General features: G+C 42.9%; 1 protein-coding gene across 14 annotated transcripts in view; it reads left to right on the top strand.

Annotated features, from left to right (window-relative positions):
- PXK (PX domain containing serine/threonine kinase like) overlaps window positions 1-26,859 on the top strand; it is an 86,461-nt gene that overhangs the window by 12,058 nt on the left and 47,544 nt on the right. For 13 of the 14 annotated variants that reach the window (XM_064274308.1, XM_010589707.3, XM_064274319.1 and 10 more), the window contains exons 2-3: window positions 10,527-10,577; window positions 13,266-13,313. In XM_064274308.1, coding sequence (XP_064130378.1) covers window positions 10,527-10,577; window positions 13,266-13,313 — 99 coding nt within the window. Of the gene's footprint in view, window positions 1-10,526; window positions 10,578-12,979; window positions 13,182-13,265; window positions 13,314-26,859 lie in introns of those variants that run through there. The other variant, XM_064274309.1, reaches the window with a different exon arrangement.

The following is a 26,859-nucleotide window of genomic DNA, read 5'->3' as shown; positions in this document are numbered from 1 at the left end:
TGATTACTATTCAACTGAGCCCCAGGTTTTTGAGTTTGTTTATTTGCACTGATATAAGGTGGAATTCCTGGGTTCCCACTTTAGCAGCCTGGGGCATTTGCGTTGGCATCATTTAAGGGCCAGTGTACTGTGGAATGCCACGGGACTGGGTGTTTAAAATGCAGCATGCTTGTTCTATCGTCATGTCTGAGGTCAAAGGATTTTTGAGTGCAGCTTTGCAGCATTTCTGCTAGTTGGAACATCGGCTATCTTAGAAGTCGGCCTGGAGACCAGCTGTCCTGGCAGAAGAGGAAACACTGTCTCTGAGGAGGGCCAGGACTTCAGAGGCTGGGAGTCGGGGAGAAGCAGGTGCATCTCACGGCAGACATCAAAGGATGTTTGCCACCTGTTCCTGGTCTCTGAGGTGAATACAGAGTAGAAAATGCAGAGTTCGTTTTGCATAAGGCTGACGTACACAGTTCTGTGGTTCAGTCAGTTAGATTTTAAAATAAATTTCATTTCAGAAGGAGATACACTTGGCTTCACTCACCTGTCACAATTCAAGTTGAGATACTGAGATTCTTCAGATGGCTTTTAAAATGAAAAAACAAAACAAAACAAAACACAGGGCTTTCTGCATTGAAAAATCTGCTGGTGAAATAACGGAAATACTGAAAAATTATCAGAGCAACAACTAGTCGTTAATTCTGAGCGAGCCGAGCAGGAAGCCTGCAGTGACTTGCTGTCCTCCAGGGAGCTGCGGCCGCTGTGCTCTGTGACCCCGTGGTGTGAATATAGATTCTTCCAAAGGAACGCTAAGTCTAAGGGCTTGGGAGAGCTCGTGGAGATTTTCTTTTTTTTTTAATTGTGCTTTAGGTGAAAGTTCACAGAGCAAATTCGTTTCTCATTAAATAGTTAATACACAATTGTTTGGTGACATTGGTTGCCAACCCCGTGGTGTGTCAACACTCCACTTCTACCCCGCCCCACTGGGTTTCCAGTTTCTCTTCATCCAGTTTTCCTGTCCCTTCCTGACCTCTCTTCTTTGCTTTTGGGCTGGTGTGTCCATTAGTCTTGTATACGTGACAGAAGTACGGAGCACGTGACTTATGTGTGTTGTTGTTGGCCCTATAGACCTGCCTAACCTTTGGCTGAATGGTGAACCTCAGGAGTGTCTTCAGTACTGAGTTAAAACGGTGTTGGGGGCCATACTCCCGTGGAGATTTTCTTGAGAGTGGTATTTGACTTTACCTGGGTTTCGGCGCATATGAAAAAGAGCAACATTGCTCCCCAAAGGAGCAAGCAGTGAGTCGACAAATATCTGTCAGCCAGTGTTTGCTGTGCTTCCGCCCTCAGCCTGATACTGTGCTGGGTGCTATTTGGATACCAAGAAATGTATGAAGAACTTCATCCAATTGGAGAATTGAAGAACTCAATCCAATTGGAGAAACTTCACTCCCTAAACATACACAGGGGACAAAAATAGCAGTAACCTGATTAGAAAGCTTAGCTTCCCAAATTTTAAAAAGGTCGAACAGCAAAGTTAGGGGAGGGAGTAAGGGGTGTTCCTAGGATACAAAGAGCCCTACTGGAGTAGAAAACCAGTTGTTGTAGTGTCACTTCCGACTCACGGTGATCCCATGGGTTCAGAGTAGAACCACCCTGTAGGGCTTTCAGTGGCTGATTTTTCATAAGTAGATTGTCAGACCTTTCGTCTGAGGCACCTCTGGGTGGACTTGAACCTCTAGCCTTTCCGTTAGCAGCCAAGCATGTTAACCATTTGCACAACACAGGGCCTCCGACTGGAGGAGAGGAGAGTTTGAGTAGAAAGGGTTGGATCAAGTGGTGGATGAATGCTAAGAAGTTTGGATTTCACCCTCTGGCCAGTGGAGAGCCCTGGAAGGTTCCTGAGCGGGGAGGTAGCGTGGTGTTGGATGTCCCGCAAGTCAATTTTGATCATGCTCTGAGGACATTCTCATGAAGGGAAAGTACCAGGAGAGAAGTGGGCTTGAGAATGAACCCAGAGGGTAACATGGCTCATGGGCACTGGACAATCAAGCCTGCCCTCCTGTCCCAGGCCCACCACTTTCTATCCTTTCAAGGACTCGTTTTCCCCAGCTGTCCTGTGGGGTAATGGTTCTTCCCTGCTTGCCCCAAATGTCCACTGGAAGATGGTGTGAGTGGTGCCTGAGGAAGCTGACAGGGCCCAGGTAGGGACCCTAGAGGGCTGAGGTGAGTACATACTGTGCTCAGGAAGACAGTGGAGCCGAGGCCTTACTGAGGCTGGGGGTGGCGCAGTGGAGGGGGCCGTGAGGTTTGCTGGGTGCTTGGTGCATTTGACTCCTTCCTCTTATGTGGGTTTATTTTTTTATTTTTGTGGTGTGGAACTGTTTCCTGTCTCTTTGAGAGGTAACCGTGGTTTGATTTATACCTTTAGAATTGCGGTTCTCAGCCCTGGCTGCACATTAGAACTACCCGGAGACTTTTAAAAAATACTAATGCCTGTCTGTGCCGCAGCCCAAACAAATTAAATCTGAACCACTGGGAGGTAGAGACCAAGCATATATGTATATTTTTTAAGTTCCCTAGAGATTCTAGAATGCAGCAGGGTTCCCTCGGCTTTAGAGATACCAAACCTGTTGCCATTAAGTTTACTCCAACTCATAGCGACCCTATAGGACAGAGTAGAGCTGCCTCGTAGGGTTTCCAAGGAGTGACTGGATTCAAACTGCGAACGTTTTAGTTAGCAGCCGAGCTCTTGAGCTCTTAACCACTACGCTTCTCAGGCTCCACTTTAGAGGTAGAGAAGTGGAAACTTGGACGTGTATCTGCAAAATGCCCTCAGGACAGGCTCACTGGTCTTTCTGTACTTTGAGTCTCAGAGTAAATCTGACAGCTGTGCCCAAAGGGAGGAGAGAATTAGTGGGTTAGACTGGTTTGAATGTTTAGGTTTTGGCTTTAGCTTCTTTAACACATTTCTTTGAAGTGGTCTGCGTTTGTAATCTCACTAAAATAATTTGGGGCCAGATGGATTCAAAATAAGTTTTCTTCCTTATTTTTTCTAAAACCTCATCAAATCAAGGCATCTTTGAGCACCAGCTACTGGGCAGTGAAATCCTAAATATTTTGGAAACTCGGAAAATACAAAATGCCAGTGGGATGCTTACTTGGAAAATGGTGTATGTTGGCAGCGTTAGTTGGCAGCCATGGAAGTGATAGTCTGTCCACCCCTGCATCCCTGCCAAGACAGGAGTCGATAGGTCTCTACTCCTTGGAGATAAACTAGAGTTCCATGCACTAGGGAGGACTCCCAACTTTCAGGACTGCAGAAAGACTTGGGCCTCAGAGTTTCCCAGGCCACTGAGGGCCACCAGCCATCCCTGGCAGGTTGGAAGGTCTTGGAAGTCAACAGGGACCTGGGTTCCAAGTCCCTTTTCAGCCCACCTCTTCCTCCCTATGTGGCCTTGGGCCTTGCTGAGCCAAGATCACCTACCTCCGAGAGCAGCTGTGAGGACTGAACGAGAAGTGCTGGGTATGGGGCTTAGCATGGTTCCTGGCCCTTGGTCAGTGCTCATTTTACGTCATGTCTCTCTCCTCTTCCTTCATTTAAGTCAGAAATCATATGGTCCTGAGATGTTTCCGATTTGAAGAACTCCATCAACAGACCATACTGAGTTGCTAAAATACCCACATGCTAGAGCTTGGCCCGGCAGCCATCCTGGGCTGCCAAAATAAGGGGTGTAGTGTCGAGAGGAGGAGCAGAAAGGAAGAAGGCCCTTTGGGGAAGTGGCAGCAGATGGTAGGGTTTGATGGCGTGCATAGATGACTCAGGGCTGCCCTGCAGGGCTCTTAGCTTTCCCTTCCGTGCCTGATGGGCCTTGGTGGTTTATTGGTGCCTTTATACCCACTGTGGGCTCTCTTCCACATCAGAGGGTGGTAAAGATGGGATTGATTCTCCAAACAGTCCCAGGCTGCTGACTGCAGCTCAGGAGGTGGGAGGCCTGACTTCAAATGTGGGTTTCTACTAGTCTCCAGGGCACCATTCTCTTTGCTTTAATAAAGGCTACAGCCTGGTGGCAATAGTAGGCAGCCATGCTATGTTTTTTAGCTTACAGCATTGGAACTCCTCTGTCAGAAGTGATTTGAGGTGACAGTATTTCCTTTTGGTCAGGCTGGATGGTGGTATCCGGGAAACTTAAAAAAATTCTGTTTTTTATAGCCCCATTGAAGTGAAATAAAAATATTTCTGAGCAAAATCACCTTACCTGTCTCCCATTCTTTTCCTGTATCTGTGACCACATGACAGATGGGATATTGAGGTTACACTGGAGGCTTATTCTTGAACACTCCCTCACGTGCCTGGCCTGTACAGGGTCCTTTCCCAGGGGAAACACAAAGAATGGTGCTTTGAAGCCACTAGTAACTAAGGGCACCCATCAGGTGGACACACTCCCACGTTGTGAATGGTGTTGCCTGTGGGTTAAGTGGACCAAGGCCAAGGGCAGATGACAACAGAAATAATTACCACCACCACCCAACATCCCTAAGCCTCCATGGACTGGGGTGACCTGCTATGCTTGATGTACATAAGCCAGGGTTTCTCAACTGTGGCACTGTTGGCAGTTTGGGCCAGATAATTCTTTGTGATGGGGGGCTAGCCTGTTGAGCAACATCTTTGGCCTCTACCCACTAGATACCGGTAGAATCCCCCAGCTGTGACTACCAGAAATGTCTCCAGAACTTGCCCAGTGTTTCCAAGAGGGCAAAAACGCCCGTGGAGAACATTGACCTAAATATAAAAAGTACCTTGGCAGAAACATCCATTAGGATATCATTTTGGGACATCACAGCTTGACATCAGGCCCCAGGTACTATTTTGTAGCTACTGCTTTCCTCCTGCCAAATGCCGTTGCCAAACATTTATCGTGTGCCCTTTCATAGCTGAGTGAAGACATTCTAAACTGTTATGTCTGCATAGGGTAGGGTGGAGTAGTGTGCCTTTTTTGGTCAGACTATGTACCTTTCTTGTTCAAGGTTCTATCCCCAGCGTGAATGAAGCACAGAGATCTCGGGACATCATAGGTGCTTAATAGATGTTTACAATTGCCAGCAGCGTTTTTGCAAAAAAACACGTCCACACTTTAAATTCCAAGTATGTAAAGTAGGCCAGCAAATATCTACTTGGCACCTACAGTGTGTCTAACATTGAGCTGCAACTTTTAAAGAATAATACTATTCCCCTGACAAATCAAGGTGAAACAATGGATGCTCAAAGTGATTTTTGAGAATTAACATTTTCCGCTACCTTAGATATAAAAAAAAATTGCCCGTGGGTAGTTGTTTGTAATTACTTCAACCGTATGTGCAGTTTTCGCCTCTACTGTAAGAATGTAAGGAGCCCTGGCAGTGCAGTGGTTAAGAGCTCAGCTGGCAACCAGAGGTTGGCAGTTCAAATCCACCAGTTGCTTCTTGGAAACCCCATGGGGCAGTTCTACTCTATCCTGTAGGGTTGCTGAGTCAGAGTTGATTCTAGGGCAGTGGGTATGGTTTGGGTTTATAAGAATGTAAAAACCCAGAAAATTTGGCAGTGTTATCACAGTCCCGAGAGGAGGAGATTTCAAAGCTAAAGGGTTGATCCTCACATAGAAGAATTTCAGATATTATTAGTGTTTTATTTTTGTGTGTTCAGAAATAATTGCATTAGCATACTGCTTAGGAAATTTGCCACATTACCCAAATCAGTTTTGAAATATTACTTTATAACCCCGTACGAAACCAGCTAAGCATGGTACCAGGCACATAGTTGATGTCAGTTCATAATAATTAAGTAAATGGTGTTGAATGAACATCCTTAAAATGTTCCAGAAGGAGGCGAAAGTTCTTGCTTTTGTGGACTTTATCTGTCTTTGCTAAATGAAGAGAATGGTATGGATGGAAATGAGTGATAGTTTAATAAGGTCTATTTTAAAACCCAGTTACCAGGTTAACGATGCTTATTTGTCTTTATTTACTAAATAACCTATTTAATTCAGTGGAATTGATTCAGTAGAAAGGATTTGTTGAGTACCACGTTTAAAAAAAAAAAAATTTTTTTTTTTTTGTTGTTGATAAGCATTTGTTGAGTAGTAACTATGGGTAATGCCTGAATCATACCATACAACCATGTTAAAACAATTCTGAGTATTCGAGGAAGAAGCGTTAATAGTCTTTATGTGATCTAATCCATACCTTCACTCCTAACTCCCTGTGTGTATAAGCAGAGGGTTGGAGTAGGTCTGTGTTTCTTGCTTACTTATTCTTAAGAATTAGCTGGGGAGGCAGTTAAAACTTCTCATTCCTAAGTCTCTGTCCTAGAGATTCTGTTTCAGCAAGTCTGGTTCAAGGCCTGGGAATGTGTATTTTCAACACTTCCTGGATGATTTTTATGATCGGGCAGGTTTGGGGGTTGCTGGACTCAGTTTCTTTGGGAAATGCCATCAATGTACATCTCTTCCATCTTTTCACTTGTTTTCTTAACCATAGCCCTTTATAGCTGGCTGTGTGGCTAAAATGCAAACTTGGAACACTTAGAAGTCATGAATCTCAGTCTTTTGACTGCTGTCTCACTTAATTTTGAATGTCTGCCTTTTGCTTATTTTTTTTTAAAACTAAACTTTTTATTTTGAGATAATTGTATAGTCCCATGCAGTTAGAGGAAATAATACAGAGTGATCCCATGTACCCTTTACCCAGTTTCCTCCAGTGGTAACACCTTGCAAAACTATAGTACAATATCACAACCAGGATATTGACTTTGATACAGTGAAGACAACATTTTCATCAACACAAGGATCCCTCATGCTTCTCTTTTCTAGCCATACCTACTTCCCTCCTGCCCCCACCCCACCACCCCAGCCTTAACTCCTGGCAACCACTAATCTGCTCTCCATCGCTCTAGTTTTGTCATTTTAAGGATGTTAGATCAATACAATCATGCATTGACTCTGGGGTTTTGGGGATTGGGTTTTTCACCCAGTATAATTTTCTGGAGATTCATCCAAGTTGTTGTGTGTATCCATAGTTTATTTGGACATCCTTGCTTTGTTCTTTATCTTAGGCGAAAATACTAAGTCTTTCACCATTAAGTATGTTAACTGTAGGACCTTTTTGAGGTGGTTTTGTCAAGTTGAGGAAATTTCCCTTTATTATCATTTTTCTGAGAGTTCTTATGACTGGGTATTTGTAAAAATGGCATGGGGGTGTCATCAGACCTCTTTGTCTAACTTCACGAGTGGGAGGAGAGTCATGATCATCAACAGCATCAGCCCAAAGCTGATTCCTATGAAGTGGAGGTCAGACATACCTCCTCTCTCCAACCATTTTACCAGTCCAACACCAGCTGTCCCTCCTGTGGCACTCTCTACTCCTCTGCTGGATTTGAAAATTTATTGCAATGGCAACACAGAACTACAACAGACCATACTCACAGTTGTGGGGTTTATTAGGGAAGTAACATTTTACAATTCAGGATCATGCACAACTCAGGATACAGTGAGGTTCTTCCCAGTTCAATCATGGCCGAGGAAACAACACTGGAAAAGACTCGAATTTTTGACTGGAACCATAACCAGAATGGGAAAAATTATGGCCCAAAGCCCTGCAAGAAACTGAATTTCCTTCTTAGAAAGCAAGGACAGCTTATGTGTTATGCAGCAACCAAATCTCTTGCCCGTCGGATTTTGTGGAGAGTTGGAAACAGTGGTGCCCCACTCAAAGATGGCGGCCAGCCATCCTGCTTTGAATGCGTGCTGCTCTCAGCCCTGGAATTGCAGCCTCACACATCAGGCGCCTGAAAGGGCTCACTGCTCCTCTTCCACGTCTCCCATTCCAGGGCTTTGACCTGTAATTTTTTTATGGTCCCGAATCTCCCAGATTTTAAAAGTTCTAGACTGTTCTGGTTTCACTCCGTTGGCCATGATCGTATTTGTTTAAAGCTGTTCAAAGTGCTGGATACAGTTCTTTGGTCAGGACAGTTTCTTCTTGGCTGTGCCTGCATGCAAGCCTTTCCCTGGCCCTTGACCTCTTGGCCCTTGGCTTCTCAACTCTTGGCTTCTTGGCCCTTGGCCTGGCCTCTGCCCTGCTCAGGCAAGTGTTGCAAAGCTCTTTAGCTCTGCCAATAAGTGCCTGGAGACACCCTGCTCTACCAATAAGCCTCGGCCCAAAGGCAGTCAGCTCTCTTGTTCCTTGGGTTGGTGAGCCTAGCTTGGGGTTCAGCAGGCCTTGCTCCACCAAGTGCCCGGAGGTACCCCACTCTGCCAGCAAATCTCCTGCCTAACGGTGCTTGGCTCTCTCGTTTCATGGGTCGGCATGCCCACTGTAGCTGCCTTACTCTGTGGGCCAGAAAGCCCACTGTGCCATCTAGTGCCAGTCCCCTGGTTCTGCTGCTGCTGTTTTTGTGCTGCAGTTGTCACCACTTCTCACAGTCTTGCACTTTCCAAAGAATGTGCTCCACCTCTGGCTCTTCTTTCTTGATGGTATTGGGGTCCCCTCTTCCCACCTCTGGGATGGCTCATTTTAAGCCTAGCAGGATGGCAAAACTGACTGATCTCCTTGGGGTTCCATGCACATTATTTACATCATTAGCAATGCTGTCCAATCCCCTTGGTGGGCCACAAGCACCTTATTTGCATAGTCCCACCCAGTCATTTCGTGGGAGTCTTAAGACCATGCATGACTAGAAGGGCGGTATTAAGTAATTCAGTGCACTGCAGTGTTGAGTTTTGTCAGATGATTTTTCTGCATCAATTGATATGATCATGTGACTTTTCTTCTTTAGCCTGTTAACATAGTGAATTACATTAATTGATTTTAGGATCATTAACCAGTCTTACATCCCTTAAATAAACCCTACTTGATCATGGTGTATAATTCTTTTTATATGTTGCTAAATTTTGTTTGCTAATGTTTTGGTAAGAATTTTTAAGCTTATATTCATGAGGAACATTAGTCTGTTTTCTTTTTTGTCTGGTTGTGGTCAGGGTAGTAGTGGCTTCATCAAGTGAATTAGAAAATGTTTCTTCCTCTTCTATTTTCTGGAAGAGTTTGTATAGAATTGGTATTAATTCTTTAAACACTTGGTAGAATTCCCCAGTAAAATCATCTCGCCTAGAGATTTCCTTCTGGGGAGATTTTAAATTTAAATTTAATTTCCTTAGTAGTTGTAGAGATATTAAAATTATCTATTTCATATTGACTGAGTTGTGCTACTTTGTGTTTTTGAGGAATTGGCCCATTTCATGTAAGTTGTCAAATTTATGTGTGGAACTGTTTATAGCATTCTCTTATTATCCTTTTGGTATCTGCAGGGTTGGTACTGATATCTGTTTCATTCTGAAATTAGTAGTTCATCCCTTTTCTTTTTCTTGGTCAGTTTGGCTAGAGGTTTATCGATTTTACTGATCTTCTTTCAGCTTTTTGTTTCGTTGATTTTCTCTTTCACTTTTTATTTTATTGATTCTAGCTCTTTATTATTTCCTTCCTTTAGCTTCCTTTGCTTTATTATGCTCTGTAAGACTTTTCTAGGTTCTTGGACACTTAGACTTTTGATTTGAAACTTTTCCTCTTTTCTGATGTAAGCATTCAGTGCTATAAATTTCCCTCTCAGCACGGCTTTAGCTGTGTTCCACAAATTGTGTTATATTAAATATATACATTTTTAAATTGCAGTAAGTGTATGTGTATAACAAAACATTTGCCCTTTCAATTATTTTCTGTTTTTATTTTCATGCAGTTCAGTGTATTTTTTTCTTTCCCTCGAAACTTCCTCTTTTATCTATGGATTATTTAAAAATGTGTTGTTTAGTTTCCAACTCTTTTGGGGATTTTCCTATTATCTTTCTGTTACTGATTTCTAGTTTAATCCACTATGTTCAGAGAACATACTCTTTATGATTTCAATTCTTTTAAATTTGTTGATGTTTATCTTAATGGCCCAGTACATGGTCTTTATTGGTATATGTTGCATGGGTGTTTTAAAAGAATATGTATTGTGCTGTTGTTGGTTACAGTGTTCTATAAATATCAATTAGATCCTCTTGGTTGATGATATTGTTGAATTCTTCTATATCCTTTCTAAGCTTCTGTCTAATTATCCTGTCAATGGTTGAGAAAGGTGTTGAAGTCACGAACTATAATTGCAGATTTGTGTATTTCTTCTTTCAGTTCTATCAGTTTTTTTTAAATATTTTATTGTGCTTTATGTGAAAGTTTCCAGAGCAAATTAGTTTCCCTTTCAATAATTTATACACAAATTGTTTCATTACATTGATTGCAATCCCCTCAACCTATAGTTCTATCACTTTTTGCTTCACATGTTGCAACTCTCTTGTTTGGAATACTATACATGTTTAGTATTGCTATATCTTTTTGGTACAGTTATCCTTTTATTTTTATGTAATGTCTCTCTGTCTCTGGTAATTTTCTTACTCTGAAGTCTGCTGTATCTGATATTTTTGATTTTCTGATTCAGGGATTTTGCAACTGAGGCTGTTTCTCTTCTCTTTTTCCAGGAATACATCATTCGGGTACAGAGAGGAATTTCTGTAGAAAACAGCTGGCAGGTAAGCTTCTTCTTCTTTTTTTTTTTTTTTGTCTCTAGAAAAATGTTTAAACTTCTGGCCAAAAACCTGACTTAAGGCACCTAAAAATCTGGAAACATCAAAACATATATAAATATAAATCCTGCTTCTCTTAGGTATAATCCATGTATTATAAAAGGCTTCTCTGTTCCCAGTTGTTTGGTCAAATTCGTATATGATGTTGCCACCAAGAGTATCTACAAACCAAAACCAAGCGAAACCCAGTGCTGTCGAGTTGATTGCGACTCATAGCGACCCTATAGGACAGAGTAGAACTTGCCCATAGAGTTTCCAAGGAGCGCCTGGTGGATGCAAACTGCCAACCCTTTGGTTAGCAGCCGTAGCACTTAACCACTACGCCACCAGGGTTTCTGAGAGTATCTACAGAATGTACAAATTCCTTGTTTTACTCCTAGAAGTTCAAACCTCCTCTCCCGCAGCCAAGGTTCAGGTAGAAGAGGTTAGAGTTCAGTTCACCAGGTAGAAGGATGAGACAAGTGCCCTGAATATTGTCTAGTTGGGCCACTGTGTTTTGTGGGCTCCCAAGTCCACTCGTGGGTAATTTCTAGTGCTAGTTGCCTTGCTAACCCTCAGGAAAGGTCTTCTTGGGGCCCCAGGCTCGGCTTTCCTCAGTAGTGGCCTCAGAGAGAAAAGACCTCCCACCCAGGCCTAGTGGTCCATCCCGTCCCAGTTGCTTTGCAGAGGGTGGGTGAATTTTGTACAGGGGCCATTTCTTTCCCCCCACCTCTACCCCAGTCTTACAAAAATGTTACGTTGTCCTTTGCAGCCCAGCTTGAGCCTTTCCTCTCACCCTAAGTGTCTCTGACCACGGTGGTCCCACAGTTGGTCTTTTCTTTGCCTGAAATTTCAACTGCTTTCAGTTTGAGTGATTATAAATATTTAACATGTTTTGAGCATTTATTAAGTGTTAAGTTCTGCGTCGAGGTCATTAAATTATTTAACCCTTTAAAAACAATCCTGTGTGGTAGCATTATCCTGATTTTACACTTGAGTGGTAAGTAACTTGCCCAAGGTCATGCTCAGATTGGTGACAGCAGGGCTGGAATCTGTGTCTTCTGGTGAGCCTGTGTGGCTGACCACTGCACTACCTCTCAATTCTTTGCACTTAGGAGGGACGGCCATATATATATTTTTAATTAATTTAATTTATTGTTTATTGTTGTTGCGAATATACACAGCAGAACATACATCAATTTAACAATTTCTACATGTATAATTCAGTGACGTTGATTACATTGTTTGAGTTGTACAACCATTCTCACCCTCCTTTTCCAAGTTGTCCCTCCCCCATTAACAGAAACTCACTGTTCACCAAGTTTTCTATCTTTCGAGTTGCTGTTTCAATTTGATCCCATGTAGATAGATCTTAAAAGGGTATAATGTTCAAGGCAGACATTCTTTACTACTTAAGTTAAACTACTGCTTGGTTTTAAGAAGACTTCAGGGGATATTTTTGGTTTAAGGTTTTTAAAGTTTATCTCAGAGTGATAGTTTCAGGAGTTCATATACTCTCCATGTCTCCGAAAAGCCTGAATTTCATGAGATTTTGAAATTCTGTTTTGTAATTTCCCCGTTTTATAAAGATTCTTCTGTAGTGGTAGCCAGGCACCATCAGTCCTTCTGGTCTCGTGGCAAAGGAAGCAGTTGTTCATGGAGACAATTAGCCACACATGCCATACCCTCCTCCTCTTCCTGACTCTCCTTCTGTTGTTCTGTTTAACTTTTTGATGTGTACTTGGCAAGCAGAGCCGACAGCAAGGTGCGGTGTCCTTGTCCTCCAGAAAAATCAACCCTTGGTGCAGCTTTCTAGATCAGCTGCATTAGAATTCCCGGGGATACTTAATGAAAATGTAGGTTCCTGGGCCCTATCCTTGATGGATGGTGTTAGATTTTCTGTGGATTGGGCCTTAGGGAATTACCAGGTAATTGTTCTGCGCACTAACATTTGAGAATCACCTATAAAGACTAAGGTCAAGCTATTCAGAAGCAAAATACTTTCCTTGCCCAGTCTGGGAAGCTAGTAGAATTTGGCTGTGGCATAACTGATGGCATCAACATAACTAAGAAAGAATGTGTGCACAATCAAAGGTAGGCTCCCTGCCAGGAATTAAGAAGGAGAAGGGGAAATATCTGGTGCAGTGGACTGGACTGGGGCTCAGGGAGAACATGGCAGCTCTGCTGGTGGTGTAGTCTAGTCTCTAGAGTGGGGGGATTTCAATTGGGGGAAGTTTTATTCAAGGCAAGGATGAATGGCCTCAAAACTGTCCACCTCTTTCTGCTTTGATACCATGCTCAGGAAACCTTTTTTCTTTAATTTTTATTTTAATCATTAATTCATCTTTCCAGGTACCGGGATAGTAAGAAAGACATTTAAAGGGCTATTTGCTCTGAAAACGAATTGCATCATCATTCTCACTTACCTGTTGGTGTCTTGTGAGGTTGGCTGGCATTAACCAGTTTCCTATGGCCTAGCCAAGTCTGGGGCACTGGTAGATCTGTTTCCTGGACATGTCACATTCGGTATCCTACTACCTTTAGTGCAAGCGCCTCAGCTCTAGAATGCCAGTAAGTATTAAATAAGGAAATGTTATGTATCTGAAAAGCAATGGTCTTTGGTGAGTCATAACACCACTGTCTTGTCTCTTACAGATTGTTAGAAGATATAGTGACTTTGATTTGCTGAACAACAGCTTGCAGGTAAATGTTTTGAAACTCCAAGGACACACATGATTGCTTAGGGTGACTTAAAAACTGGTTGAATGGGCAATATCAGGAACAAGAAATTAGCAAATTTCTCAGACAAAGGAGAAAGGCTCATTCTTTAAGCAGATGGAAACGTGTAGCTGTAAAAATAAACTTTCGGGAACAAACATGTGATTTATGGTTAATAGGTACCTTGCAACTGAGTACCTGTGTGCCAGACTGCATCCCAGCCACAGTCAGCGGATGCTGTTGTATTATCTTCTTTTCACAGATTAGGAATGGTTGCTAGAGTTGTTTACTTAGATGGAGCGAGGACTTGGACCCATCTTGCTTTCAAACTCCCGCTCTCTCCACTAAACTAGGCTCTGCTGTCAGCATTCAGATCAACATTCAGCAGTAACAATAGAAACTTAGCCTTTTCTGGTGTAATTTTTTCTCTTAAATACACATTTCTAAATTCCTTTGATTTAAATGTTGCTAACTAGGTGGTCAAAGAGCACTGGTGGTGCAGTGGTTAAGCACTTGGCACTTAACCAAAAGGTCGGTGGTTCAAGCCCACCAGCTGCTCCATGGTGTGACAGTCTGTTTATGTAAGATTACAGCCTTGGAAACCCTATGGGGCAGTTCTACTCTGTCCTATAGGGTCACTGTGTGTTGGAATTGACTATAGAGCCAACGGGTTTGATTTTTGGTTTTAACTTGGTGGCTATAGTGGAAAGAGGGTTGAGCTACAAAGGCTTTCTCTGCAAACACAGCCAGTGCTGGTAACGATTGAAGGGTCCTAGAGGGGCATCGGCACTACAGGAAGTACTGGTGATATCACCTGTGTCTTCACTTGGCAGACTGGTCTTCAAGTGCCGTGAATTGCTGAAGATCACTGGGCTTGTGTCATACCTCAGATTTGATTGATAACATAAAAAACCAATTGCTGTCAAGTTGACTCCAACTCGTGGCAATCCCATGTGTGTCAGAGTACAACAGGGTTTTCAGTGGCTAATTTTTTGGAAGTAGAACATCAGGCCTTTCTTTCAAGTTGCCTCTGGGTGGACTCAGACTTCCAACCTTTTGGTTAGGAGCTGCCGTTAACCATTTGTACCACCCAGGGACAACTGGTAAAATAAAACCCTTTACACCTGAGCCACAGAAGTGTTTGGCTTATGACCAGCTCAGCTGGGAGGTAAAGTACTGGTCTTTCCGTGGTGAGCTAGCCATCATCGCTTTTTCTGAGTGACCTCTGATCCTGTGCACAAAGGTCAGGAGGACTGCTGGCCATGGAAGCTTCCTTCAAAAAACCAAATTTTATTGGTCAGACTTCAGAAAATAGCATTTGTAGAGTCCGAACCTTAACATTTATTTACAATGCTGCTGAAAGCGCACATGCCTTATTTTTTTCCTAGTAGAATTGTCCTGAGTATCAGTAAACCTTTATGTAATTACCATATTTGTCATGCATTTGAGACATGTTGTCTTTTTATTTTAATTGTACGACCAATTTAAATTTCCAGATAGAATATTGGGCAAGATTGAATGTTCCATGTTGACTGGTTTAATTGGTTTCACTTAAAGATTTTAGTAGCTTATTCTTTAAATTTAGACAAAAGCTGGGCATGTGATGGCATGCTAGCTAAGGCACTATCTTAGACTGGGTTCTCTAAAGAAGTAACAGCAGTAAGCATATAAATATATATGTATAGAGAGAGATTTATATCTAGGAAATGGCTCATGAGGTTGTAGAGGCTGAAATGGGTCAGGATGGAGGCTTCCCCTGATTCACATAGCTGGTGAACCCAAGACCGGCAGGTCGGAGAGCAGGGCTCTTGCTCACAGGCTGTGAAGATCAGTGAATCCCAAGACTGGCAGATAAGCTGCTAGCTCAAGTCCCAAGAACCAGAGGTCAGACGAGAAAGAGCCAGCTGCAGGATCCAGAGCAGACAGAAGCCGGAATATCCGCTTATATTTGGATGCAGGCCACATGCCCAAGGAAACTCCCTTTCAACTGATTGGCTACTCACAGCAGATCCTGTCATGGGGGTGATCACATGTAAACACTAAGAATCATGGCCCAGCCAAGTTGACACACAATCTTAACCATCACAGTCCACCCCTTATCAACTTGGCGTCTGTACACATCTCCTTAAACCATACATAATCTCTGAATAAAGACAATTATAGAGTCATGCTTGCACCTAACATGATAAAACAAACACACATACAACCAAAAATGCGCTAGACCGGTTTACATCTTATATTTTATAAGTGAAGAATACAAAAATATTTGATGCACACATACAGAAAAGAAATACTCATAACAATTACAGTCCTTGTTTCTGCAACTGGTCACGTGGCCATAAGTGGTATTTAGAACTACCTTCTTCCACCACCCGTTCCATATTCCCTTTGCCCTCGGCAAGCATCTCAGCTGGTCATGGCTCTTTGCCTGGTGGGGTGACCCAAGCCTTCATTTCTGAAGGGTATGGGCCATTAGTAGTCATGTCAGAATTGGGTTGCTGTAGGTTTCCATTGACTTTAATCTCAGGGCATGGTAGTACTAAGAGATGCCCTAAAGGATCTCCTGCATCCCAGACATGCATTTCTTTATCTCCATTATGTAATATCAGTCCGACAACTTCTTGGTCATCAGGATCAGTCACACCAGCCAGTATGGTAACTCCCTTTGTTGCATGTTGATCCAGAGGCATAAGCAGCCCAGAGTGACCAGGTGGCATTCTTAGCTTCTAATTCAATGGAATAAGTGACGTGTTTCCAGGTGGGAGCATTCCTCCCTTTGGAACTAAGACCTCTAGAACTGCAGAGCATAAGGTCTTAGGGACAGGAAGCAAAAAACTTGCCAGTGGGTCACTAGGGGTAATAGTGAGTGATACCACCCCATTTCCACTCCCTGATTCCTGGACCCATGAATCCTGGCTATGGGAGATACAAGGCCTTATAGTGGATGCTGGTTTAGAGCATATAAAGCCTCCTGGAGAACATCGCCCCAACCCTGCAAGGTATTACCACCTAGCTGGTGCTGTAATTATGTCTTTAGGAGGCCATTCCATCATTCTGTCAAGCCAGCTGCTTCAGAATGATGGGGAACATGGTAAAGCCAGTGAATTCCATGAGCATGGGCCTGCTGCCACACTTCATTTGCTGTGAAGTGAGTTTCTTGATCTGCAGCAATGCTGTGTGGGATACCAAGATGGTGGGTAAAGCATTCTGTAAGTCCGCAGATGGTAGTTTCGGCAGAAGCATTGCCTGCAGGAAAGGCAAAACCATATCCAGAGTAATTGTCTATTCCAGTAAGGACAAAACGCTGCTCTTTCCATGGTGGAAGTGGTCCAGTGTAATCAACTTGCCACCAGGTTGCTGGCTGATCACCTGGAGGAATGGTGCCATATCAGGGACTCAGTGTTGGTCTCTGCTGCTGGCAAACTGGGCACTTAGCAGTGGCTGTACCCAAGTCAGCCTTAGTGAGTGGAAGTCCATGTTGCTGAGCCCATGCATAACCTCCATCCTGGCCACCATGGCCACTTCAGGCATAAGCCCATTGAGCAATGACAGGAGTAGCTGGGGAAAGAGGATGACTGGTTTCCACAGAATGTGTTATCCTACCCGCTTGATTGCTAAACTTCTTCTCTGCTGAGGTCACCCTTTGGTGAGCAAACACATAAAACACAAATATCTTCTTTTCTTTGACCCATTCAGAGAGGTCTGTCCACATACCTCTTCCCCATAAATCCTTGTCTCCAGTTTTCCAGTCACGTTCCTTCCAAGTCCCTGATGATCCAGCCAAACCATTGGCCACAGCCTGTGAATCATATACATTTGTACATCTGGCCATTTCTCCTTTCAAGCAAAGTGAACAACCAGGTGCACTACTTGAAGTTCTGCCCATTGGGAGGATTTCCCTTCGTCACAGTCCTTCAGGGAGGTCCCAGAAACAGGCTGTAGTGCTGCTGCTGTCCACTTACAAGTGGTGCCTGCATATAGTGCAGAACCATCTGTAAACCAGGCACGAGTTTTCTCTTCTTCAGTCAGCTGATCATAAGGAGCTCCCCATGAGACCACAGGTGCAGACTGGGAGATGGAAGGTAATATGACAGGAGTGGAACCCATTTGGGCATTTGGGCCACTTCCTCACGCAGCTTACTTTTGCCTTCAGGTCCTGCTCGGGCCAGATCTTGTATATACCACTTCCATTTAATGATGGAGTGCTGCTGTGCACATCCAACTTTGTGACTCTATGGGTCAGACAACACTCTGTTAATGATGGACAGCTCAGGCCGCATGGTGACTTGGTGTCCTAAGATTAAGCATTCAGTCTCTACTAAGGCCCAGTAACAAGCCAAAAGCCGTGTCTCAAAAGGAGAGTAGTTATCTACAGAGAATGGCAGGGCTTTGCTCCAAAATCCTAAGGGTCTGCACTGTGATTCACTAGTAGGGCACTGAAAGACTCCAAACAGCATCTCTATCTGCCTCTGATACTTCAAGCACCATTGGATCAGTTGTATCATATGGCCCAAGTGGCAGAACGGCTTGCAACACAGCCTGAACCTGTTGCAGAGCCTACTTTTGTTCTGGACCCCACTCAAGACTAGCAGCTTTTCTAGTCACTTGATAATTAGGTGAGAGTAGCACACCCAAGTGAGGAATATGTTGCCTCCAAAATCCAAAGAGGCCCACTAGGCCTTATGCCTCCTTTTTAGTTGTGGGAGCAGCCAGATGTAATAACTTACCTTTCACTTTAGAAGGAATATCTCGAGAGATCCCATGCCACTGGATCCCTAGAAATTTCACTGAGGTGGAAGGTGCCTAAATTTTTGTGAAATTAATTTCCCACCCTGTAGCATGCAGATGTTTTACCAATAAGTCCAGAGTCGTTGACACATCTTCCTTATTAGGTCCAGTCAGCATAATGTCATCAGTGTAATGGACCAGTGTGAGGTCTTGTGGAAGGGAAAGGTAATCAAGGTCCCTGCAGACTAAATTATGACATAGGGCTGGAGAGTTGATGTAGCCCTACCAGTTGAGGTAGGCAACTAAAGGTGTATTGCTGGACTTGCCAGCTGAAGGCAAACTACTTTTGATGGTCCTTTGAAACAGGTATGGAGAAAAAGGCATTAGCCAGATCAGTAGCTACATACCAGGTACGAGGAGATGTATTATTAATTTGCTCAAGCAATGAAAGCACGTCTAGAACAGCAGCTGTAGTTGAAGTTACCACCTGGTTAAGTTTTCAGTAACCCACTGTCATTCTCCAAAATCTGTTTTTTGCCCAGGCCAAATAGGTGAGTTGAATGGGGATGTGGTAGAAATCACCACCCCTGCATCCTTCAAGTCTTTGATGATGGCAGTAATCTCTGTAATTTCTCCAGGAATTGCTTTTGGTTTACTATTTTCCTAGGTAGAGGCAATTCCAATGGCTTCCACTTGGCTTTTCCTACCGTAATAGCCCTTACTCCATTTGTCAGGGATCCAGTGGGGGGGTTCTGCCAGTTGCTGAGTGTATCTATTACAATTATGCATCCCGAAACGGGAAATCACTACAGGATGGGTTCAGGGACCTACCGGGCCTACTGTAAGATGGACATGAGCCAAAACTCCATTAATAACTGACCTCCATATGCCCCCACTCTGACAGGCGGGCCACAGTGATGTTTTGGGTCTCCTGGAATTAGTGTCAGTTCAGAGCCAGTATCCAGTAATCCCCGAAAAGTCTGATTATTTCTTTTCCCCAGTGAACAGGCACTCTCGTAAATGGCTCTAGATCCCTTTGGGGAAGGCTGGGAGAGAGATTAACAATATAAATTTTTGGCAGTGTACTGGAATCCTTCCTCAAGGGTACCCAGCCTCCCCTTCCTTCAAGGGGTCGTGGATCTTTAAACTTGCTCAAGTCTGGGAATTGATTGAGGGACCATGACTCTCTTTCCTGGCTGTTCGAGTTAGATTGCTGTTCACCTGACCTAGAATTCATCCATTTGTACAGATCAAGTAAATATTTAGTAGATTTCCTATCTATTTCACTCCTAGGGACACCATGACTAAGTGGCCAATGCCATAAGTCCGTATGAATCAGACTATTTTGATTATTGCTTTGACTCTGGCTGTCCATTACTGTAACCACGCCCACCTTGTCTCTGTTGATTGAGTACAGCTACTTGGTCCCTACTACGTGGGATCCAGTTAGTCCCATTGTAGTTAGGTGTCTTAATTCCATTAATTGTAGTTCCTCCCATCAAATTTACATAAAATAGCAATCACAGCAGTCTTCAAGGATGCTGGAGATTCCTTCACAAATTCATTCTTCATAGTTGTGCTAAAAGGTATGTCCTCTGGGCACTCCATGTGTGGGTCAGTGAATCTAACCTGATAAATCCACTCTAGCATGCCAGTTTCACTAAGCTTTTGGATACCTTCTTCTACAGTATACCAAGGCAGATCTGGTACTTCAACTTGATTTAGTATAGGCTACCGCATTTTTTTTTTTTTTACCGCATAATCAATGCTTCAGCAACCTAACCAAATAAACCACTAGATCCTTTCCTAACTTCTTGAGCTGACACATTGAATGAGGAATCTGTGCTTAGTGGACCCATATCAATAAACTCAGACTGATTCATCTTTATGTTCCTTGCACCATTATCCTACACCCTTAATAGCCATTCCCATACATATTCTCCAGGTTTCTGTTTGTACATATTAGAAAATTCAAGCAGTTCTTCTAGAATGTAGTGTACCTCCTCCTGGGTCACACTTTGTACGTCACCTTTTTGGGCTCACTGGAACTTAAGTCTAGTTATAGGTCTAGAAGCCAGAATCCAGTAGTGTGGAATTGTTTTTAGAACACTGAGCATTGTCTTATAAAGCATCAGCCTCAGGTAATGTCCCAGGCAATGACTCAGGCAAGGCCTCTTTAGAGGTAGCTGGGCTAGGGCTAATCTCATTAGATGGGGGTGGAGGGGCTGATGGTTTTTCCGGGCAGGTAGGTTTAGCAGAGAAACATGGAGTAATCTCTTCAGATGGGAGTGGTTCTATTGGCAGGAGTGATTCAACTGAGTTTGGGGGCTCAGTGTCTATAGCTTCCTGATTATCTGCCCAAATGTCCCTATCCCAAGTTTCAGGATTCCATTTCCTCCTAATCAATGCCCTCACTTTAACTTCAGACACTCCTAGAGGTTGGCAATTGAGCTGGCATTGTAATTCAGTCACTCTTACAATAAGACTCTGGGTTTGGTTTTCGGCAATATCAGCTCTGTTACTACAAGAAATAAGGCTTTCTTTCAAAACACAAGCGAGAACTTTGAGGTCGTTTATGTGGCACTTGAGCTTTAACTCTGAAGCCCTGAGCTCATCTCTTTCTTTCACCAGTTTGTCTAGCGAAAGTAGGACCAGCCAACCAGCTTCCTTATACTTCTCATTCTGACAGAACTATAGAAAGGTATCACGTGTTCACGCAGAGCCTTGCCTTTCACCAATGCCTGATCTTCTGGTGGTGATATTATGCTTATTTGTATCGCCACCACATGCCATGGATTAGCAGTGCCCTCTTTACTCCTGGAAGCAGAGTAATCAACATCTTTAGACTTGAGAACCAATTTAGAAAACTCATCCATACCGTTTTGTGTCTCTAGAACCACTCTTGTAACCAAATGTCTTAGGCTGGGTTCTCCAGAGAAGCAAAAGCAGTAAGTGTATAAATACATATACAGAGAGAGATTTATATCAAGGAAATGGCTCACAAGGTTGTAGAGGCTGGAATGTCCCAAGTCTGTGGATCAAGATAGAGGCTTCTTCTGATTCACGTAGCCACAGGGTCTAGCGAACCCAAGATTGGTAGGTTGGAGAGCAGGGCTCTTAATCATAGGCTGTGAAGATCGATGAATCCCAAAATCAGCAGGCAAGACCACGAGGCTTCTCTTGATTCATGTAGCTGCAGGATTTGGTGAACCCAAGATTAGCAGATTGGAGAGCAGGGCTCTTGCTCATAGGCCCTAAGATCGACGAACCACAAGATTGGCAGAGATCCTCCTAGCCCAAGTCCCAAGATCTGGAGGTCACACAAGCAGGAGCCACTGCAGGATCCAGAGCAAGCAGAAGTCAGAACGTCCACTTATATTCAGATACAGGCCACACCACCAAGGAAACTCCCTTCCAACTAGTTGGCTACTGACAGCAGATCCCATCATGGGGGTGATCACAGATGAACACTGAGAAGCATGGCCCAGCCAAGTTGACACACAATCTTTACCATCACAGGCATCGAGGGGTGGCTTATTCCAGCAGTGAATTTCCCCCATAACCCCTCCAGATGCAGTGGTCCACGTGGCAGTTTTATATTTGGAAGTTAACGCTGGGCTTACTGTGTATTTCTGCTTTTACGTGCAAATGAACCTTTTCCTAGTCTTAAGCAAGGGAAATGAGTGGGCCTTTGTACAATTATGTTCTGCCAGGGCTGAGTAAGAATTGTGGAAAAAATATTTTTGAAATTGAAATTACATATAGACAAAGGCCAGCCCTGGAGAATGGTGATGGCAGGGGTATGGGTGGGGGGACGTACCTCCCATTTGGGCTTACTTTGTGGATATAAGGTTGAATGTCGATGACTATTCAATTATGGTCTTTTAAACATAATGTGTATGTAATTTTGCTCCAGCGTAACTTTCCCTCTAAAAACAGGCACTTTAAACGTGCATCTTATTTCATATGCAAATATACACATGTATTGATGTTGGCGTGTGTTGGACAGGATGCGGCCAGACATCATTTCAGTGGGAGGCTTTTCTGGATCCAAGTAAACACACAGAAGAAAGTACATACAGCTTTTTTGGCAACAAAATAATTTCAAAACAACCTCCATAAAGCAGGCCAAAAAGACTCCAAAACCACAGAGCAAAGCTGTGACCATGATTTTCAGTCTTTGTTTACCCTTTTGACAGATAAATGAGTTCCTGCTGAAGACAGAGAAATATAATACACATATGCAGAGTAGTCTGAGTCCAATAAGAAAATGCTTAAGTGAAAAGCAGTATGTAAAATGCGGTATAATATAATTACATGAAATGTTTAGAAATATTGGAAGGGATTATGCCAAATGTTAACTGGTGACCCCCCCGCCCCCGCCCAGGTGGTGGGATTATGGATTCTGTGTTTTTCTGGTTCTGTACACTGTTCTGTACTCAGGGGCAGTTAGTTTTAAATTGCCAAATGATCTCTCACGGCTGGCGATGGAAACTGCGATGACAAAGAGAAACTACTTGTTAGCGCACCTCCTGAAGTGGTGCCCAGGGCACACACCCTACCTGCCACGCCTTAGTTACACCTCTGTCTGTACTTTTCAAGTTCTCTACAAACAAGCATGCTTTAAATTAGTGCTATAAGTTAGTACTATAGTTGCGCTGTAAGTAGAAAAACAGAAAAAAAGCTAATTTTCCAAAAATTTTATAGCAAGCATCCATTGTGTTAACAACAAAGGAAAATCACCACCTTATTTTAAGGCAAAAAGGAGCCTTGGTAGTGCAGTGGTTAAATGCCCAGCTGCTAACTAAAAAGTTGGTGATTCGAACCCACCCGGTGCTCTGCGGGAGAAAGATGTGGCAGCCTGCTCCTGGAAACCCTATGGGGCAGCTCCACTCTGTCCTATAGGGTCACTATAAGTCGAAATCAACTGGACAGCAATGAATTTTTGGTTTATTTTAAGGCAAAAACAAAATTAGTGACCATCTACGGAAGACAGCATACAATGAAGAAAAGGAAAGAGGGAGGAGGTTGAAATGATGGAAAGGCCCTCAGACTTGGGAAGGAATCCTGTCCTGGCTCTGCCCCTTAACCAGCAACAAGACTCTGAGCCAGTCATTTTCTTTCTCAAGCCTCACTTTCCCCACCTGAAACAAAGAGGTTGAACCAGATGATCTCCGAGGTCTTTTATAGCACAAATATTTTGTGATTTGAATTTTACTGCCTCTCGTTGACCTAGGATAGACTTCACTGTCTACCAGGGGAATTTGGAACAAAGCAGGCTCTGTTGAGAGCTTAGAGCTTCCGGGAATACTGACTGAAATGTGGTTGAAAGCAATTTGCAGATCATTAAGATCTGAGGATGGAAGTGAGTAAGGAGAGATTGATCAATTCAGAGTTTGAAGCTTTTCCCTCCAGACGAAAGCTAGTTATCTCACGACTGTGATGTAATTAATGGTATAATGTGGAGACTTTTCCTAGATTACCAAGAGGCCAGGTTATAGGCTCCACTTTGGGGATTATCCCCCCTTTACATTGTCACGCTGCAGGTGTTGTGAATGAAACTCTGGGGACTCCGCTGGTGGCCTTCTTCTTCTCTTTTTCCTTTTTCCAGGGACTCAAGAAGGGAATCCAGAGGGCACATTAAAAGGAAAGGTATCAGAAGCAGGGCAATGACAGCGTGGCTCGAAGCCGTCGTCCTTAGTGTGGAGGTGTTTAGGAAGTTGGTGGCTGAGTAACTTCATCACTGTCAGTGCTGATGTTCCTACCCTTCCCTTTTAATTAGTCTTTGGAGTTCTAAATTTTATATTCTGTGATCGGTAAGCAGTTTCGAAATTCCAGGAGAAAGCTGAGAGGGAAAATAAGTGTCTCTTAAATGCTAATCTTTAAAAAAAAAAAAAAACACAGCACATATAGACATGGTTTTAGCACTTTTAGAAACATTCATTGTGAGATCTTAAGCTAGGTCAGGAGAAACACCCCTAGTCTGCCTGAGATTGCAGGGACACTAATCAGCTGTTGGCAGCTGTGGGCAAGAGAACTCTTTATTCCACTTGATGATTGGGAAGAACCGATGGGATGTCTGGACAGATCAATACATTTTCCTAAAGTGAAATGAAGCTGGAAAAAATAGATTGGTTGAATCTTGGAGGCCACAAAGTTCCCAACAGATCCTTTATCAAATACATTCTTATATCCCCACTGTGAATGAAAAATACTCAGAATATTGGGGCTTGAATTTGGTGATGTCAGACGTGACTCTCCATTCTCAAGTAGGTAGGATTCGGCTGGTTGTTTTGTAGTGCAGGCAAATTGGTTTTTGTCAATGGTAATTCTCTTTTTCTTCTTGCTACGTATACAATCAGTTTGATGACCAAAAACGTTTTTCTTTAGTTGAAGAAAGTAGTACATGAATACTGTAAACATTTCATAATATAAAAAATTTTTAAAAATTACACGAAAAGAGAGTAGAGGGAGAAAGCGGGCTGTCTCATTAGGGGGAGAGTAATTGGGAGTATGTAGCAAGGTGTATATAAGTTTTTGTGTGAGAGACTGACTTGATTTGTAAACTTTCACTTAAAGGACAATAAATATTATATATGTAAAAAAAATTAACAACCAGCTCCCAGAGTTAATGATTGTTAACCAGTTGGCATGAGTTCTTTTAGACATTTTTTGTGCATATATTACCCTCTCCCTGGGCTTACACACACATTTACAAATAAGTGACGTTATATACTACAACTTAATAAAAGAATTCTAAAAAGGAGTAAGTTAGTTGTATGTGATTGAACAGTCCATATCCCCAGACACAAATAATAATGGAGCTACTGGCTTGGGTGTATTCTGGCCGAGTGTGGTGCTTTCTTCATAAATACACATTTTATTTAGCTAATCAAGAGATGGCTATTCAGGAAAGCCTGATTTTATGGATGAGGAAAACGACCTAAAATTTAGGTCTCTCATCTGGCCCTCAATTATGCTGTGGTAGAGGATTCACTCTGAGTATGCTGTGACATGTTTTCATAATTACATTGGAGAAATAGGCAGGCTAGAGTTGTCAGCCAGCCTTTCATCTTGTCTAATATCAACTTCAAGGTCTTTTTTTGGCTGCGTCATTGTCGTTTGAAAATTACAGCGTGGAACAGGCTAAGCCAGGTTTGTGCACATGGGTGGTTTAGATTACACCCTTGTCTGAATTCAGCATGCCCTTCTCTTTAGACTTCGCCCTAGATCGATACACCTGCCACTAGAATGGCTCTGATCTAAGCGCAAGTGTTGAATAGCGCTACTCTTTGAAAGTGACTTTGCTCATTGAATTGATGCCAATCTGATGCCTTTTTTTTTAATTAAAAAAAATAAACTCAAAGTTTTAAATGATCTAGGAAATGATAGATTGAGCACCTGTGTTTACTTTTCCTCCCCAGACCACTCTAAAACAACAGTGAACTGATTTAAAAATACGCATGTACACACACACACACACACACACACACACACCCTCAAGGGCAAATAGAACAGGAGAGGAGAAAACTGCAACAAAACACATGAAGCTAAAAAGTCATTAGTTGAGAGATAACTGATTAAGCAAGTATAGGGAAGCAGGGGTCAGGAGAAGATAACCCCATTGGATACCAGTCTACACCGACTCAGTGTGTATCACCAAAAAAAAAACCAGTGCTGTCGAGTCGATTCTTACTCATAGTGACCCTATAGGACAGAGTAGGACTGCCCCATAGAGTTTCCAAGGAGTGCCTGGTGGTTTCAAACTGCCGACCCTTTGGTTAGCAGGTATAGCACTTAACCGCTATGCCACGACGGTTTCCGTGTATACCACGGGACCCCCCAAAAGTTCAACAATTGGCAGCCTCCAGAGTCGGTTAAGAAGCAGTCAGATCCCCAAATCTCCCCTATTTGAGCCACCAGGGACTGCCCTTCTCCCCCAGCAGAAAACAGAAAGCGTATTCTCTGTAGAGGTAGAACAGTTTTTAGACTGGGGGATGCAGGCACAATTGAACACATTCACGTATAATTGTGGTGCCCAGCCCCAGACTTCTTCCTCCACTCAGTTCCCAGAATACTGGCAACCAGGCTCCATCCTCCAGGCAGGAGATTAGAAGATTCTTTTCTGACGAATCTGTCTAGCCTATGAGGAAAAAAAAAGAAGAAGAGCTAAAATCACTGAGGTCAGAGGTTCCCCAGTAAAAGAGCTGAGTGAGCTTATCTGCTGCAGTAAAGCCCACAGTCCATAAGCCCTAGCCACTTACTCAGACCTTCTAGTCAGCGTTTTGGTATTCCTCTCTTGAATGTGAGCAGAAAACCAAGAATCACCAGACTCTCGAGGAACACTTTTAACAGGAAAGATACTGAACAGAACAAACAGGAAAAAAAAAAAGCAGAAAATACGTAATAAGAACAGCTATCCTTTATCATCACAGAGAGATAAGAAGTTGTATTATATTCAGGATGCTATTAAAAAAAATTAGCACTTAGAAGTAAAAAAGATAGTAGCAGACATGAAAATTCATTTAAAAGGCTGAAATATCCCAGAAAGTATAGTAAAAAGTTTTTTTATTTTTTTAAGGGTAAAAATAAGAGAGAAAGGATAAGAAAATTAGAGGACCAGTCCAGGAGGACCAACACTGAAAAACAGGAGTTCCAGAAAAAGAAAGCAGAGGATATGGAGAGGAAAAAGTAATTAATAACCTAATATAAGAAAATACCTAGGAACTTAAGAATATGAATTTCTCAGTTGGAAGGGCCACCTACTACTCAGCACAGAGAATGAAAATAGATCCACATAAAG

This window comes from Loxodonta africana, chromosome 22, assembly GCF_030014295.1.
Source record: "Loxodonta africana isolate mLoxAfr1 chromosome 22, mLoxAfr1.hap2, whole genome shotgun sequence".
NCBI classification, from domain to species: Eukaryota; Metazoa; Chordata; class Mammalia; order Proboscidea; family Elephantidae; genus Loxodonta; species Loxodonta africana.
This window is presented reverse-complemented; position numbering and strand designations above follow the sequence as displayed.